The sequence below is a fragment of the Haplochromis burtoni genome, unplaced genomic scaffold (assembly GCF_018398535.1).
Source record: "Haplochromis burtoni strain Fernald_Lab_line unplaced genomic scaffold, NCSU_Asbu1 Contig_243, whole genome shotgun sequence".
In the NCBI taxonomy this organism is placed as follows: Eukaryota; Metazoa; Chordata; class Actinopteri; order Cichliformes; family Cichlidae; genus Haplochromis; species Haplochromis burtoni.
This window is the reverse complement of record NW_024582604.1, coordinates 424,997-441,957: the sequence shown is the minus strand read 5'-3', so window position 1 is coordinate 441,957 and position 16,961 is coordinate 424,997. Positions and strand designations below refer to the sequence as shown.

Here is a 16,961-nt window from a genome sequence, read left to right as displayed (position 1 = left end):
ATGAAAATAAAATATGAAATATTCCAGCGAGGAAAGTGTGACAAAACTTTTTTTATGAGGACCAACTTTTGGCCTGCGCAATGCGTCCATATCACACATGTCCGACGCCTTGATATATTTATTTTCACCTTGTAGACCTCGAAATGCTACCAAATGTCAATATAAATTACTCAAGGCACATGTATTTGTGTGATTATTAATCTGACTTATTTCCCAATTCTGACTATTTCGACCTATGGTCTACGCCAGCTACAATAGTTTCGAGTGAGACTTTTAATTTGAAAAGACCGGAGCACACGTCTGCTGGCTAAGGCGGAAGTGGAACAACGAATGGACGTGTCCAGTGTGACCGTGTAGATAACTTTAATATTTAACAAAACATTTGCTTTTTGTACCACGAATATATACTCTTACCATCTTATCTCGCATCCATGATGTTCAACAGACAGACGAGTCTCTGGATGGGTGATGTATGTTTGAAATCCATGTTTCTGTGTGTGATCTTAGCTTAGCTATGTGTGGCGACTGCTAGCTAGGTTGAGTTAGGGTAACCTACTACTTGTAAAATGTTGGACTAAACTGTCTTCCAGTGTACACAGTTTGAAAAGATTTGGTGTAACATAATTCAATAATACCACATATTAACGATTAACGACGATAAGTCATCAAACAACTCTAATGTCTACGTTATTGTCTGTGGCCAGGCTCCTCCTCGTATTGTGGCGAGCTTTAGCAAGTGATGCGAGCTAATCATTAAAGTTTAAATATAACGCCAACAAAGATTAAGCCGTAAAAAGTGCCACACACAAAATTATTCTCTAAACTCAAAGTTGGTATAGGGTTAAGCGAAAGGACAATTTTTTTTTTTTAGTTTGAAAAAAACAAAACAAAAAAACAACCTCGGTCTGGAGGCGCGCTGTGCCTGTGCTAAAGACACACAGATGATCGATCAAATTCAAATTTTAATTGTCACACACACACACACACACACACAACCATACATAGTATGACATGGGGGTGAAATGCTTGTAGCTGTGCAATGCCCGACCATTAAATGACAGAAAAAAGTTTTACAGTATTTACAATTTACAGGTTACTACAAAAATTTACAAATTAACTTAGAAATTGACAGTAAAAAATGTGCAAATAGCAGAAAGAGATTATAAAGATTATAAATTATAGGAAGTTTAATCAGTTTTATTGGTTGTGCGTTGTGACTTTTGCTGTGGGTTTCGGCGACATCAAAATCCTAAATGTGTCGCTTTTTGTCAGTCATGTTAGTTGTGCATTTTCTCATGTGATTTCGAAACCGCTTAATTACATAGGAATGCTAAAATGAGGTTTAATTTGTGTGCGTTTGGTTATTTTTACTAAATATTCTGTAGTAGCTTCTGTAGTAGAAACAAGTATCAGTTAGGCTACGTTCACACTGCAGGTCTTAATGCTCAATTCCGATTTTTTGATCAAATCAGATTTTTTTGTCTGCTTGTTCACACTACAAATAAAATGTGACAGCAAACGCGCTCTAGTGTGAACCCTCAAAGCGGCCCGCGTGCGCAAAAGAAGACGTCACACACGACGCGCTCTGTTTAGACCCAGAGCAAACAGCATTGTTTGACTGATGGCCCTTAATGTAAAGACTTGTTTCGGACTTTACGTTTCCCAGTTTTGCTTTAAGTTATAAAGTTATTTTGTTATTTACATTTGGCCTAATAATGATCCTTATTGCTGTTTTAGAGAGGAGCGGTGCTTCCAAGGATAGTTGCAGAGTTCTGTCAGAATCTGCAGATTATACAGTACAAATAAAATGTTCACGTTTCTCCAACGTTGTCTTCCCAACAGTTTCACTGACATCTACACTGGATGGCCAGGAAGCGTTCACGATGTCTTCTCTGACGCTGATAATTGGCATCTGTCTTGTGTCAGTGACGTAAAAGACGGATTTAATGCGACATGACCGTTCAAACAGCAGTCGCTTTCTAAAACATCAGATATGTATCGGATTCAGCACCACATACGAAAGTGACCCAGATCGGATTTGAAAATATCGGATTTGTGCCGTTCACACTGTCATACCATGATCGGATATGGGTCGCATAGGGTCAAAAAAGTCGCATTTGATACGCTTTCGCCTGCAGTGTGAACGTAGCCTTAGAACAAAGAGCCATGCTTTGTTGCATTGTGCTTTATTACTGCGTAATAACATACAGTAAATCATAAACATGCATTGTATTATATTGCACAGAACCTAATGTGGTGCATATGATGTTTCTTTGTATTTGTGTGTAGCTCGACCCATATATGGATGAGAACTTCATCAAACAGGCCTTTAGTGCTATGGGAGAGTCTCCATTTGGGGTCAAGATCATCACTCACAGGATAACAGGGTAGGATACATATATCAGCCTAAATGTATATGTATTAACTCCACTAGACCACTAAAGTTGTGCTGTGGTATCTGCACCAAGATGTTACCAACAGATCCTTTAAATGATGGAGGCCACACCTCACAACTTGCAGAACTTAGACTTGTTTGTCCAGCACATCCCACAGATGCTTGATTGGATTGAGATCTGGGGAATTTGGGAGCCAAGTGAACACCTCAAATTCATTGCTGTGTTCCTGTTATCAGGGCGCATTATCCTCCTGAAATAGCCACACAGCCATCAGGAAAAAGAGTTACCATGAAAGGTTGCACACGGTCTGCAGCACTCATTAGATAGGCGGCAAGTGTCAAAGAGACATTCACATGGATGGCAGGACCCAAAGTTTCCCCGAAGAACGTTGCACAAAGCATTACTCCACTCTCTCAATTTCTAAGCGTTGCCCATTTCTCCTGCTTGTAACACATCAACTTTGAGGACAAAATGTTCAGTGGCTCCCTAATATATCACCCACCAACAGGTGCCATGATGAAAAGATAATGAGTGCTATTCACTTCATATGTTAGTGGTCATAATGTTATGCCTGATCTGTCTGCGTTTTTCCCGCCTCTTTCTCGTTCAACACTAAAAGTAGCTACCGGTTCTGTTCTCTTGTGCAGCGGTTCAGCAGGATACTGTTTTGTGGAGCTGGCAGATGAAGCGAGTGTGGAGCGGTGTGTCCAGAGACTCAACGGGAAACTGGTTCCTGGATCAAACCCGGTCAGTTCTGTAGTGCAGTTGATATTTACTCACATATATTATTCATCATTATTATTTCATCATAAATACAAAAATATTGTTGACATGTAATACCGCCTTCCTTTTTCAGTAGAATTATCAAACAGTACTTAACTGTTGATCTGTGGATAGTGGAGCTCAACTAGTCTTGGTCCTGCTTTGTTAGGACAGAAACACAGTGTTAGGTGCTTAGGAGTCAGTTTAACATCCTGTTGTTATTGTCTCTGTGAACACACCAGATTTTTGTTGCTCTTAGTGCTGTCACTGTGAGGATTTCCCTGTCAGTTTAAACCAGTTTTATCAAGAAGCAAAACTAGTTAAACATCATGTTAAGTGCAGCTGTCTCATACTAACTGCAGAGACGGCTGGTCCAGTTAAGTCTGGTGATGCAAGACAAAAAAAGGCATCCCATCTTTCAAATTTCAGTTCCAAGTGGTTTGGGAAGTTGTGAGCTTTAGCTGCTTGCTCCTTGGTTTGAAATGCTTTTGGCCCCGTGGGCTGGCCAAGCTACTGGGCTCCCCTGTTCACTGGGCTGTATCTGCTGCTGAAGGTGGCTAAGAGGCTTGTACATGAATGTACTTTGTTTGAAGCTGGTGAATAGAGTCTCTGGTAGGAACTAACTGAGGAATGGGCTAAAGGCTGGTCTGGGTGGTGGAGGTATGTAAACCCAAATAACAACCATAGTAACTCCACTTTTTATTTCCAGCAATATCAGTGCTATACTACATGTCTTTGGTGTGTCTGCCTAGCTTAGTGTGTGTTCTTTCTCTTCCTTTGTGCAGCCCCGGAAGTTTAAGCTAAACTATGCCACCTATGGGAAACGGCCAGAAGCAGGGTAAGGCTTTACTTCCATTCAGTCTTTGTTTGCTACATAACTCCAAACTTTTGGAGGCAGTTTTCTGTAGAATTTAGTTCCTCCAGCTAACTTGTCTAGCTGGAGGAAGAGACGGCACAGAAAAGAGGAACGAAAACAACGGACGGCAATCGGGGCAAAAAATAAATGAGAACAGAGAGAAGATAGAAGTTAATGACATGCAGCAGTGGCATACAGGTCCATACATTTTTGGACAATAACAGTTTTCTATTGATTTATTTTGTTTTACCCTCAGCCATAAAAGGCTGCTGGGGTGTTGCCATCACCTTGCCAGGTGGGTGGGTGGGCAACATGGGCCACCCACCCTGAGAACGAAGCACCGTAGGAGTTTCAAATTAAGGCCTCTGACCTTGACCTTGAGGTCAAAAAATCTGGTGAATGCAATAACTCAAGAAGGAAGTCATCTAGGATTTTAAAATTGATACTATAGGTATATAGTAAAATGGTTGTAATTCATAAGCAATTAACACAACACTTCACTTGAACACCTCGAATTAAAGCTGAAAGCCTCCACGTCAATCACATTTTGATTGCTTAATTTAAAATCCACTGTGGTGGTGTGTAGAAGCAACGTGACCAAAGAAATGTTGTCCATAAACTTCTGGCCCTCATTGTATAAACAGTGAAAGCTGAGGGTGACATGCATCATGGGAGGGGGTCCAGATTGTATTATAGGTAGGAAATGGGCAATTACAATTTTATGATCTAAAAGTGAACAAAGTTGTTCCGTAAATTATCCAGCTTCCAGTACACTTCCTGTTTAAATACGAAGGATAACTTGCATAACAGTCCTTATTAAGTGGGATGTGGGCTAAAGCAGTCAACATATCAGTCTATCATACTGAGTAAGAATATTTGATCTTGCTTCTCTCAGGCCAGAGTTCTCAGTTTTTGTGGGCGACTTGGCTTCTGAGATAGATGACTTCCAGCTGCATCAAGTTTTTAAGAAGTACCCTTCATGCAAAGGAGCCAAAGTAGTCACCGACCAGTATGGATACTCAAGGTACGTCAGCTCATTGAGGTGCACGTGACAGCAGCAGCAGTATTATTCTGTTTGACTGTGAATTTTGTATTTCTTCCTATAGTATGATGTATTGCCTTCTTGTATGAATGTTGTAAGAGTATACTGTAATATTTTTTTTCTGTTTTCTGTGCTAAAATAATGATTTGGATAGCAGTGCTATGGACGTTGACCATCAGTGCACCTTCATCTATTTTCGGAAAAAAAAAAGGCTGAAGAAATGTTTTCTTGCCGTCTTAATGCTAAAACTATTGTTTTCCCCATATAGGCTAAGCAAGAGCAACTCACAATTCAAGTGATGCTACCTCATGTTAAAAGTAAAACAACAAGTTTCAGTTCTACCATAATAATACCCATTATATTCTGTTTCTCATTATAAGTGGCTATTAAATGCCAAGTATGGAGTATGCGTTGGCGGTGCAAAGGAGGCGTAACTGTTCTCTGACTTGCAGAGGCTATGGCTTTGTCAAGTTTGGAGAGGAGAGCGAGCAGAAGAAGGCGATCGAGGAGTGCCAGGGTACAATGCTGGGAGGAAAGCCACTCAGGCTCAGTATTGCTGTTGCAAAGAGGTAAGACCCAGACAAGGATAAGAGAGAATAGAATAGAGAAAGTGCCAAAGAAAATAGGACAGAGGAATTTGGATTCACCTGAACTCAGTTTTATTTACTTGGCGCCAAACCACAACAAAAATCACCACAAGTGATTGTATATTGGTAGGCAAAGATTCTGCAATAATGGAGAGGAACACCCCAACATTCATGTGATGGCCTATGAGCAAGCACTTGATGATGGAAAGGAAAAAAAACCTTTTTAACAGGAAGAAAGGAAGGAGAACTCTGGCAGAACCAAGCTCAGGGAGGGCCATCTACTACAGTCGGTTAGACTGAGAGGACAGAGAAAAGCAGTGGGAGGTGGGATAAAAAACACTCTGAATAAGAGAGTCAGAGTTTAATAATGACCAATTGTTAAATGCAGAGTGCTTTATAACCATAGAGAGGGAAAAGAGGTGAGTGACCAGAGCCTAGGATGATTGTAGCACAGGGTCAGTGCTGGTGAAGGCTTCACTGAGGGCTAGCAGGACACGAGAAAGAGAAACCTGGGGTTTTATTATTATCAGGTCTTATTTGATAGTCTTTTAGTAACCAAAAGACTGAACTAAAATCCACACTTTAAAATTCAATCTGCCTCAAAGTCAGCCTGACTGGAAAAATACAGTCATGTAAAATGAAAGTAGACCCTCTTTCAATTTCAAGATTTAGGACATAATAACATAATAGCAAGTCTTAAAATGAGTAAAAGCAACCTGAGATGACCAACAATATATTATACTCTCATAATTTACAAAGAACTATAATAATAATCAAATAGATGTAGTTAAGTGTGACCACCTCTGTAAAAGCAGATGTTTTGGCAGTTTGCTGGTCTGGAGAGTTCATGTGTGTTTTAACACAAAGCTAAGAAGGTCTTAGGGAAGCAGTTATTGTTGCACATCAGTGTGGGAAAGGTTAGAAGGTCACTTCAAAACATTCTGAAGTCAGTCATTCTCCAGTGACAAAGATTATTCACAAGTTTAAAATATTCAAGACATCTTCCCAGGAGGGGACCAGTCAAAGTCCAGACCTGCATTTTGGCTCTGTTTTTGCTAACTGACATGATGCAGTATGCCATGTGTTACTGGTTTGATGTAGTGTTTACCTAAACTTTAACACCTGCTAAGGACCCGGTTAGGTTTATTATATAGATATCCAAAAGCTTACTTAGGTGTACTTTCTACCATTACCGTATGACTGATTTATATTTGATTTGTCTGTAACAAAAGTATAGTCCAGTTTACTGTTTCAGCATGTCTACACCTTTAAATCCATCCAGGCTCCTCTGAGACATGTTCATTCATGAAGATCTTTCATCAGACAACCTTCCAACAAACCAAAAATTGTTCTTTTTGTTGTTTTACAGCCAGAAGATGAGCAGCTACCACGGGGGCCAGGGCCAGAATTACCAGAGCAACTACAACCAGACTCAGTCTGGTTACTATGGCAGCCATAGTGGTGGAAGCCAGGGTTACTATTCTCAGTGGGGGGGCTACGACCAGTATGGTGGCTACAACAGTACCGGCTACAACAGCGGCTATGGCAGCGGCTACAACAGTGGCTACAACTACGGTTACGGAGCCTATGGATACCCACCACCAGGTCACATGATGCCACCACCTCCCATGGGGATGCCACCAATGTCCACAGACATGTCAGGAGCTGTAGAGGTAAGGGGAACACTTTCACACCAGTGCTTAAAGGAACCCTGACATTTCAGGAAGTTAGCAAAGCTTAGCAAAATGACTTTTAGCGTGAGAAACTGCTAACCTTTGCTAAAGAACAATCAGCTTCCTTCCAAAAGTTTAAGATTCTCATTTACATCATTTATCATGTTATATAGAATGTTCACAAGTAATTCATCCAAACACCAGCTCTCTTTACCCAGAATGGGCCAATTGAACAAAGCAGCTTCAGTGTAGACAGGACAAGTGACACTGCTGAGTTAACTGACTGCAAACTGTTGTCACTGCCAAGTGAAAATGTTCACTGAAACATGAAACATGTTCACTGTATACACCCAGTACACGTAGCACAGCTGACACATTGTCCATGTTTATATTGTGTTAATTAGTGCCATGTATTATCACATCCAGGCAGTTTTCAGATTTATTTCCATGTTTGAGAAAGTAGTTCTAATCCCTGATGTCATTCTGCAGCAGAGCCATGTGGAGGCTGAAGACATAGATGAGGATAATGCAGAAGGTAAGGCTGAGTCACATAACATTAGGGAAAAAAATCTATCCAGAGAAATGTCGGAGACACTCACAGAGTGGGGATTTGCATTGTTGTTTCTTTTTTCTAGAGCCCATTCCCGAGTGTGACGTCGACCTGTGGAACAAAGATTTCATGCAGCGCAGCGAGGAGCTCTACGATGCCATGATGAATTGTCACTGGGAGGCTCTGGACTCTGTTGACTCCCCCATCCCCTCATTCTCTTGATAATGTCTCCCCCCCCCCCTGAAATTTTTCATTTTTAAAAAACGTTTTTGGTTTTTTATCCCCAAAATCTTAACAACACACTGAAACCTTCTAGAGGCCAGCTTTCATTTCCTGTGTCAGTTCTCACTAAGACTGATAATACAAACACGTTCCTCTTTAAACACCTAAAATATTCACAGACTTGGCTGTAACATTTAGCATGTTAGCAACAAACAGCAGGTCAGTCATTATTCAGTGCTCTGTAGTTTATACCATCTGAGGTGCTGCAGCTGACCAGCGCTCAGAAGCTGTAGTACTGCAGACTTGAGTGTCATCCACCACCACTGAATTATGCCACTGAGGAACCAACTGTAGTTATTTGGTGATGGAATGACCAGCAGATGCACATTCAGCAACGTTGAGATTGACATCTGCAAACAAAAATGAAAACCATGCCTTTATTGTCTTTTGTCATGTACTTCCTGTGAGTCCAGGATGATCATTAGAATTGCTTTGTACATACACAGCATCGATCCTTCTCATCTTTTTTTTTTTTTTTTTTTTTTTTTTAATGAAGGAATTCCTGTCTTTTAGAAAAATTTCTGATAGATTATTGAACTCATTTAGGAAGAGTTGAAAACTGAGTTTACACCCTACAGAAAAACACATCAATTGGAAACGTTATCTGTTTTTCAAACAAGAAGCTCACAATCTTTCTATGTGCTAGATGAACGAGACAAACGCCCAACATGTTCGAGTGCTGTGAAAACTGTGTAAGGACTTTAACGGCTGATTTGATGTCAGACTTCGAGGCAGCCATCAACTGCTCTTTGATGGCTGAAGTTTTGTATATATTTTCTTTCTGGAGATGTTTTATCAATAAAATGAATTAAGGTGGAAAAATGTCTCTTGAGTTTGTCTTTACAGCCAATGCTGGAAGGAATGTATTAAAATATACAGCAATAATAAAAATGCTGTTATAAGTTCAGAAGACATTCAGTTGTCTTCTTAAACTATTTATTGTATACAGAAGATGGGCGAAGAAACATCGATATTACCCACTTTAAGTCATAATGTTACCAATATGGCTGCAGTAGTGTTGGTAACCGTATTTGGTGGTGTGATAAGTTATCAATAAATAGTAGTTTGCTGGGTTGCTACATCCATGAACTGTATAGGTGCATTTTGTTCTTGAAAAGCATAATATAAATAAATCTTACATATGTCAGGACACCTGTGAGTCACACAAGGTGGGCCAGTTAGAAAAACAATAGAAAAGAAATGTACCCTCTGTACAAGGAAGGAAACTTAACTAGAGGAATATAAGAGTTGGCTCCCGAGGTTGCCATTTGTTTTGGATCCACGGCTGGAGGCCTCAGTCGCCTTAATCTCTCTCTTCTGTCTTGTTTTTTGACCCAGTATTAACCATTTTTGAAGGGCTTATTGCGAAATTATCAGCGAGCAAGTGTAAGAATTTTACACACCTCTAACAATGAATAGGGGTGAATCCTAAGCCTTAGTATAATTTTAAACAGATACATATACATAAACCTACAAAGAGCAGTAAACACCAGAGCAGGTGATTACAGCCTGTACACAAAGAAAATCTACTGGCACTCTGAATAAAAATTGTGACTTCTTTATCCATCCTGCACCCCTATGCAGAGTGGAGCAGTTTATTTGGGCTGGCCTGTTAGAGCAGAGTGAAGCAGAAACCGGTTACACCCTAAGGGCCAAGGCCTGATCACCAGATTCTTTCCCCGGAGCTCTCTCCCAAGGCGTACGGAGCCCCGTAACCCTATTCCAGACAATGCTTTGTGCCATCGTTTTTTGTTCACCTGCCTGATTCCTTTGGCTTTGGTTATACTGAGCTTTGACTTTAAATTGCCTCACGTAAGCTTGTTTTAACCTCCAACAGTCCGAATGTTGTATTTAAGCCTTTACACCAAGTCAAGTTATTTTGACAGTTCTTTCCCTTTTTCACTCCCATCAAAGACTATTAAATATATTTTAGATAAAGTGATCATGCATTAGCACAAGTTAAAATCAAATAGAAGTTATATCTATTAAATGAGCACAAGATAAAAAAAAAAACTGTCAGCAGGAGAAATAAAGTCATGGAATTCAGAACTATGAACTCTCACTAACAGCCAGATGTTAGTGAGACTAGACTTTCTTCCAGTGAAAAACATTCCCTGTAAAAATGGCTTGGTTTAAAGTTTGCTTGGTCATCTGGTCTGATTTACTGCTACTGTTCATGTTTATACTATTCTACTTGTTAAAAATAACAAACAAGTAGCCTACAAATACTTTGTTCCTCTACTTAAGTAGAATTTTCAGGTATCTGTACTTCATTTGAGTATTAATTTTTTTCATTTTTTAAAAAAATTCTTTTTACTTTTACTCCCTACATTTTAACACAAATATCTATACTACCTACTCCTTACGTCTTCAAAACAGGCTCATTACTTTAGGTTCAACTGTATCATTTATAGCGATTATACTATTATTAAAGTATAAAAGTATAAAAGTGGGCGACACCAGTGATATTGTAGTCAGGAACTAGCTTGCGCTAAAGAGAAATGAGCACAAAGAGTGTAACATTTCTACACAACATAATTTTTCTACAACATTTCTATCAGCTCAACAAACATCACCAAAAACACAGACTGGAATTTACCATGTTTCACTGAGCAGTTCTTACCCTTAAACATAACCTCTCGTCTTCCTCTCCTGTCCTTTCTTTTCTTACATCTTTCTCCCTCTGTGAGTGAAGTTAACGCTCTTTCTTTTATCTCCCCAAAAAGAAAAAAAAACGTCAGCTGGAGCTTTGTCTAGCGACACATTCTGTAACAAACTGCACACAAAAATAATATTCAAAGGTTATCTGTGATTTTATCATTTTGAATCCATATTTTATCAGTATATGATGTATTTTGATAAAATATTTATTTTTTATACTGTGAAATGTCCTGAAAAACAAAATATACAAAACAGTATATATGACATCAAGGACCCATGGCACACAGCTTTGCAGGTACTTTATGTTTGTTTATGATATTTCCACGCATGGTCTCACAGCCTGGTTTTTTAACTTTTAACCCCAAAGTAGCCCCTACAGACTTGGTCAGCATCTGACAAAGCGTGGGGACAAGAACAAGAAGAACTGGAGCAAATGGTACTACTGTACCATGCACTAATTATGTGTTCATCAAATGTTTCATGAACATTCAGGGTAGTTATGTGCAGGATAAACAGGTTAGCTTGCATCAATCTGGTGAATTTACAGTAAAACACTGTGTTAGCCTGATACTCAGTGGCTGTAGTTGTCAGTGTTAGGTTACATGTAGTGTAGATGATGGATTTGCATTTAAGCTGATGATGCTTAGATTCATTCAATGAATGAATTCATCCACCTGTCTAGTATAAAGGCAACATCCAGTATACTGTTAGTGTAAGAAATGAAACTCCACCGAGATGGCTGTGAAACACATGTTGAAGTCAGTCGTTTAAATCCACAAAGAGCAGCAGCTAAGCTGATCACAATTTGTCTACTAATGCTCAAGCTTACATTCGAAATTATTGTGAGTGTTAGCATTTTCCCCACATTGAGCCAGTACAACAGATCTTAGTGTTCCCCCACTTGCCAAATCTCACTTTACATTCTTTAAAAGAAAAAATTATTTTACTTATTGTGTCCTAAACAACAGATTCAAGCTGGGTGCATTCATTGGAATTTAGATTTGACTAATATGTGTATTCTCATGTACTAATATCATTTTAATATTATATTAATATAGCGGCAGGTCCAGTTATCTATGCATAAAAATGGTTAGTAGAATTGTCCTTCAAGGAGCTGCTTTTCACTTTCTTTTTCTCTTGTACTTGAGTAAAGAAGTTTAATCACTACTCTTCAACTTTTACTGGAGTATTTTTTTAATGCAACTATTGTACGGTTACATTGTAACATCTCTGAGTGAGAGACTATCTCTCCACTTCATTACATATTCCATATGTACGGGCTGTGACGCCATGGCCAATGGGGGTCATACCCCGTACATATGGAATATGTAATGAAGTGGAGAGATAGTCTCGCTATGATAAAGAACTGCAGTTCTGCTTTAGAACAGAATGTCTATATTTTGCCACCTCTGGCTACAAGTGACAGGACTGTAGCTTTTGGCACTTCTTCATTGACTTGAAGTCCACAGGAAAAATCTGGACAAAACAGAAAGTGAGCAAACTCGACCAAATTAATGTCTCTGTAAATCTGCTTCTATGTTCTCCATTTGTCTTTCCAGTGCTGGGTTGATTTAGCTGTCACACAATTCTAGCTTTCAAAGGAAGAGCAGATGTGAATCATCGGTTGTACGTAACAGAAAAGGTAAATAAACATATTTGACATGAAAGAATTAAGAGGTCTGATAACCCACACTGTACATCTGTTTGTTTGGAATTCAATTTATTTTACAGTTAGTTCTCAAATGTTTGTTTCTTTGTTTTTTAAGTTAATTGCAGTGATCGTGATTCGTTTGTTTCAGTTGCGCATCCTCCACGTCATTACCGACAGCCTTTATGTTAAGTAGTCCCAAACCAGGCCTCCCGGGGCAGTACCAGCTGGGCCCCAGGCGGTACCAGCCCTGATATAGTCCTCTCCAGCTGAGACAGCCAAGAGCACCCCCCAGCAGCTGGGTGGGGAACTGAGGAAAGTAAGCTAAGAGACAGAGCAACAAGAAGATCCAGAGCCAGAGCAGGAGAACACAGAACAGAAAGAGGATTCTCAGTGGGGCATCTGAGATTCCCCCAAGGCTCAAATAAGGTCCAAACACAGCTGTTTCCTCTACCAGCAGCAGGCAGCAAAGGCAGAGAAGGAAAATGTCTTCAGAAACCTCATATCCCCTCCACAGCATTCCAGCTTTCAGACACTCAGACTTGCTCTCCCCCTCTCGCAGCACCAGCAGAGTCTGGCCATTTGTGACCACTGTTCCAGCTTCTAAAGGTTCATAGCAGCTTCCTGTGGCATTCTCCAGGAGGTCCAAGAGTTTGCAAAAACCAAGCCATAGTCCACCGGCCACCGCAAGCCGTGAGAGGTGGCGGATGGAGAGAGACAGGGAACGACGGACGGAAAAGGAGAGGAGGAAAACAAAAGAGCCAACAAAGATGCAGGTCCAACCCCAACCAGAGTGCAAGAACATCCTGGAAGAAGGAGAACAGAGATGAGAGCAGTGGAGATAGGACGTGATGGAAGAAGAAATTATATCGACTGAATATGAAATATCAAATATCAGGACAGGACAAAGTTGACAGGAAGTGTAACAGGAAGCAGTCTCACCTGTAGAGGAAGTGATTCTTCTTGGCAAAGATGCTGTGGTGAGACACCCAAAGACTCAGCATGGGACCGAACATCACCAGTGCTGACAACAACAGGTGGAAGTGCCGCCGGAACAAGGTGGTACCCATAAACCTGGCTGCCAGGTCTGTCAGGACTACAAGGACTGTGCTGAGGAACATTTGGACCAAAATGCTGACTGAATTTCAAATAATATACAAAAGCCACCTGCTGCTCGCTGTGTTTGTGCAGATTATCCACCTCAGACCCAACAGTGTTCACTGTTTCAAGTGATGAATCTTTAATCCTCTACAGAATGCATGTAACGCTAACCACACATTACATTTGCAGAAGAATTCAAGAAGAAACAAGAAGAATTCACCATCTTATGTAGTCCAGGAGATAGTAGCAATGACCAGACAAATGCAAATGCACAATAAAGTCACTGAATTTAGGGAAACAAACTGCAGTTTTCAAAGATTAGATCCATTGGAGCATGATTATTAATGATGATTGATCCTCCAGAAATCCACTGTTGCTTAGGGGTGTGATAAAAGTCCACTAATGTTAGCTGCTGTGACGTTAGTATTTACTTCCAGAGGTATGTATGAATGAATTGACAACTGGCGTTTGACAACCCATGAAATCCAGCCCTAAAATTCTTCAGTCCAGCAGGCACTTCTACTGAGTCAGGGAAGTTTGCTGTTCTCCATTCACAGCTTTAGTTCAGAGCTGAGTGAGCTTATGTTGAAGAAGTTCTCTCCTTCCTGGTTTCCTGCCATGCGACTGTGAGACTGTGCGTTTGTCACTGGTCACGCCTGCGCTGATTCTTCAAAAATGCAGTGTCAACCCAGCTGTGACACTCAGAGACATCCCATAGTTGTAGCTCCAGAATACTCTTCTGCTATCTTCAGTGTAACAGTAGCTTCTCCCTCAGTGCTCTTGTCATTCACAACCACCCAATATGTACATAGTGTGCTCTTACAAGTGTCACATTGCTCATATTGGAGTAGCTGAAGGTCGAACCACTGACATGGATTCCTTGACAGTAAAATGGATATCATAGGGTTTCAGATTATTCACATTAATGCAAAGCAAAGTTAAAGGGTGAGAGTAAACTGAGCAATGCTGACTTGAGCAGCGTCATGAACCAGAAGTGACATCAATTAAATTAAATGTGTCACATTATGTGTGTGTTTGTATGTGTCCTGGTGTATTAATAGCTATAACCTTTGTACTGTATCTGAGCTGAGGCTCAGCTGCTGTAGAAGTCTGTCTCTGTCAATCACTTGCTGTCCTTTCTTGCTCTCCGCTGTCTACTGTCATTCTGTTTCATTTAGTTTCTTTAATTGAGCCAAATTGACCAAGGCACTTCTGTCCTCTCAGCACCCAGTCACTTAAAGTCCACAGAGCTGTCTCTGTAACAATTTCTGTTATACACAGTGATCCTTCAGCTCTTAGTGGCTCTTACATCATACCAATAAATGGCACTATTATTATTATTATTGTTGTTATTGTTGTTGTTGTTGTTACGTTGTACTGTTGTGCTGTTTTAGCATGCTCTAAATAAGTCCAGTTTTTCTTATTTTTTTCTTATAATTTCATCTGCATTGGTTGTTATTAAGTCTAAGTTTTTGTTTACTTTTTAAATATATAGCTGTTTTGCTTTTTAGTCAGATTAATTTTCAGTTATATTCATACTACATATCAACTGTATGCCATTCTGTAAACTTCACTTTCATTTTAGCAGTCTCAGTGTTGTTGCATTAATTACTTACAGTCAATAGCTTTGTCTTCAATGTAGACTTCATAGAAAATTAGTTCTGATAAATTCAATATTTTGGGAAATACATTACATAACTGTAACCAGCATCTTATGAGCAGGCTTTGTTGATGAAATCCATGACATGAAAGGATCTGAATCACACTTTTTGATACCTGACCAAGACTACATTTAGTGTGCTGAGTAAGTTACAAAACGTGTTTGTGTTCTAGGAGTATCGTTACAGGCCACAGTATTCCCCCTCTGTCTTTTTATGTCACTGTAACTCTTTCAGCATGTTCTTTTTTAAGCCCTTGTTCAAGATTGGTGCCTACTGTCAGTCCTGCCTCCTGTACTGAACCAATGGTCCAGTGCAATCCTCTAATGAAGCTGGACAGCCTATGTCAAGACAACACTAATGCATCATTAAGATTAGTCTGCTAGAAGCAATGAATAGTGGATAAGCTCCGATGAATGGATAAACAATTAAAATAGAAAGCTTCAACTATATATAAAACTATAAAACTATAGTTTTATAGTTTTTGCATGAAAAAAATGATGAGAACTCAATCAGCCACTGAAATATGTTCAGTATTTTTATTTACTCTCATTGTATTACCTAAATTAATGTCTCTATTAGTGTGTGTGTTTCTGTGTTATGTGTTGTTACACTGTAACACCGTCTGATTTACAGGTGTATAATTTTACACAGACTGCCGCATCTCTCTGCACTGTTCAATATTTTGGCTAATGTACATATTCAGCATGAACAAATATGAGTGAATAATTGAAAAATACTTTATCTGAGATGTGGCAAATTCTTTTGTTACAGCAGTTGAAATGATGATGAAATCAGGTTCATCTTCCTTTAACTTATTATTTGACCATTCATCTGCATTGTTACTTCTATCCCGAGCAGCTCCACCATCGTGAGATGAAGAAGAGTTTGAGATTCTTTTTCCACATGATTGCAAACAACAACGTTTGTAAGACTCAGTGGCGCAGTCTGTAGCGCAACAGCACTCCCAAGAGCAATACGGAGACCCTCTGTGCTTGGATTTCATTATTGTAGTGCTGCTGACATCTACAGGAAAAGTTTTTTTTTACTTGAAAGAATCCCCCACCCCACGCGTCTTAAAAAAATGTGGATTATTGAGAGTCAATGAGAACCATTATCTTGTTGTTAGAGCTACGCTTTTTTAATATTCAGTTTGGAGAACTGGAGTTTTGACTGTAGAACGATCTGTTGAAGGCTATTTTATATTTGAATATGCATTATTGGACAATCAACATTAGCCTAAAATTAAATATGGAGAAATGTTGTTTTGAGACTGTCATGGTCCATCTATTTATACAGAGCCAAAGCACAGCAACAGTCTCCTCAAGGGGCTTTATATTGTAAGGTAGACCCTACAATAATACATACATATTTTTTTTTATGTCCTTGTTTAAACATGTGCTGTGGTGTGGTCTCACTTTGCTTGTGACTTCTTCATGTTTAGAAATATAATGGATAAAAAAAACACATTATATATAATAATGCAAAGCACAATCTCATAATAGGTTGGGAGCATGCTTGTGTTATGAACTCCCTGCCTCCACATGCTCATGTGATCGACCAGTGGACAGGTACATTTATATATCGTTAGCTTCATAGCATAAGTGCCTAAGTCATTTTTTTGTGTTTTGTGTTTCAGACGGACAGGATGATGCAGCAGTGGTAGGGGAGTAAAGTTAGGCAAAAATCTCAATTTGACCAAAAAATGACTTAGGCACTTATGCTATGAAGCTAACGATATAATA

At 39.6% G+C, this 16,961-nt stretch overlaps 2 protein-coding genes across 3 annotated transcripts; one reads left to right on the top strand and one right to left on the bottom strand.

The window, feature by feature from the left end:
• The first annotated feature begins 282 nt into the window (after window positions 1-282).
• On the top strand, window positions 283-8,970 carry trnau1apb (tRNA selenocysteine 1 associated protein 1b). Of its 2 annotated transcripts, none has more exons than XM_014338715.2 (9): window positions 283-470; window positions 2,290-2,387; window positions 3,044-3,143; window positions 3,944-3,996; window positions 4,910-5,038; window positions 5,509-5,625; window positions 7,013-7,316; window positions 7,809-7,851; window positions 7,952-8,970. In XM_014338715.2, the coding sequence occupies exons 1-9, from the start codon at window positions 432-434 to the stop codon at window positions 8,086-8,088; spliced, it is 1,020 nt and encodes a 339-aa protein (XP_014194201.1). In that variant the 5' UTR covers window positions 283-431; the 3' UTR covers window positions 8,089-8,970. The 2 variants fall into 2 exon arrangements, with proteins under 2 accessions (XP_014194201.1, XP_005938259.1); XM_005938197.2 differs by having other exon boundaries at window positions 7,806-7,851.
• A 2,100-nt stretch (window positions 8,971-11,070) lies between these two features.
• fitm1l (fat storage inducing transmembrane protein 1, like) lies at window positions 11,071-15,579 on the bottom strand. The gene is made up of 2 exons (XM_005938196.2): window positions 13,400-15,579; window positions 11,071-13,263 (listed from the first exon to the last, which is right to left on the bottom strand). The coding sequence occupies exons 1-2, from the start codon at window positions 13,576-13,578 to the stop codon at window positions 12,576-12,578; spliced, it is 867 nt and encodes a 288-aa protein (XP_005938258.1). The 5' UTR covers window positions 13,579-15,579; the 3' UTR covers window positions 11,071-12,575.
• Between the last annotated feature and the right edge of the window lie 1,382 nt (window positions 15,580-16,961).

Bases quoted from the DNA above. Each gene is read 5' to 3' on its own strand.
- trnau1apb (XM_005938197.2), top strand. From the start codon at position 432: ATGATGTTCAACAGACAGACGAGTCTCTGGATGGGTGAT. The intron at 5,626-7,012 runs GTAAGACCCAGA...GTTGTTTTACAG, and splicing joins AGTATTGCTGTTGCAAAGAG to CCAGAAGATGAGCAGCTACC. The intron at 7,317-7,805 runs GTAAGGGGAACA...GTCATTCTGCAG, and splicing joins ACATGTCAGGAGCTGTAGAG to CAGAGCCATGTGGAGGCTGA.
- fitm1l (XM_005938196.2), bottom strand. From the start codon at position 13,578: ATGTTCCTCAGCACAGTCCTTGTAGTCCTGACAGACCTGGCAGCCAGG. The intron at 13,264-13,399 runs GTGAGACTGCTT...TCCTTCTTCCAG, and splicing joins AAGAATCACTTCCTCTACAG to GATGTTCTTGCACTCTGGTT.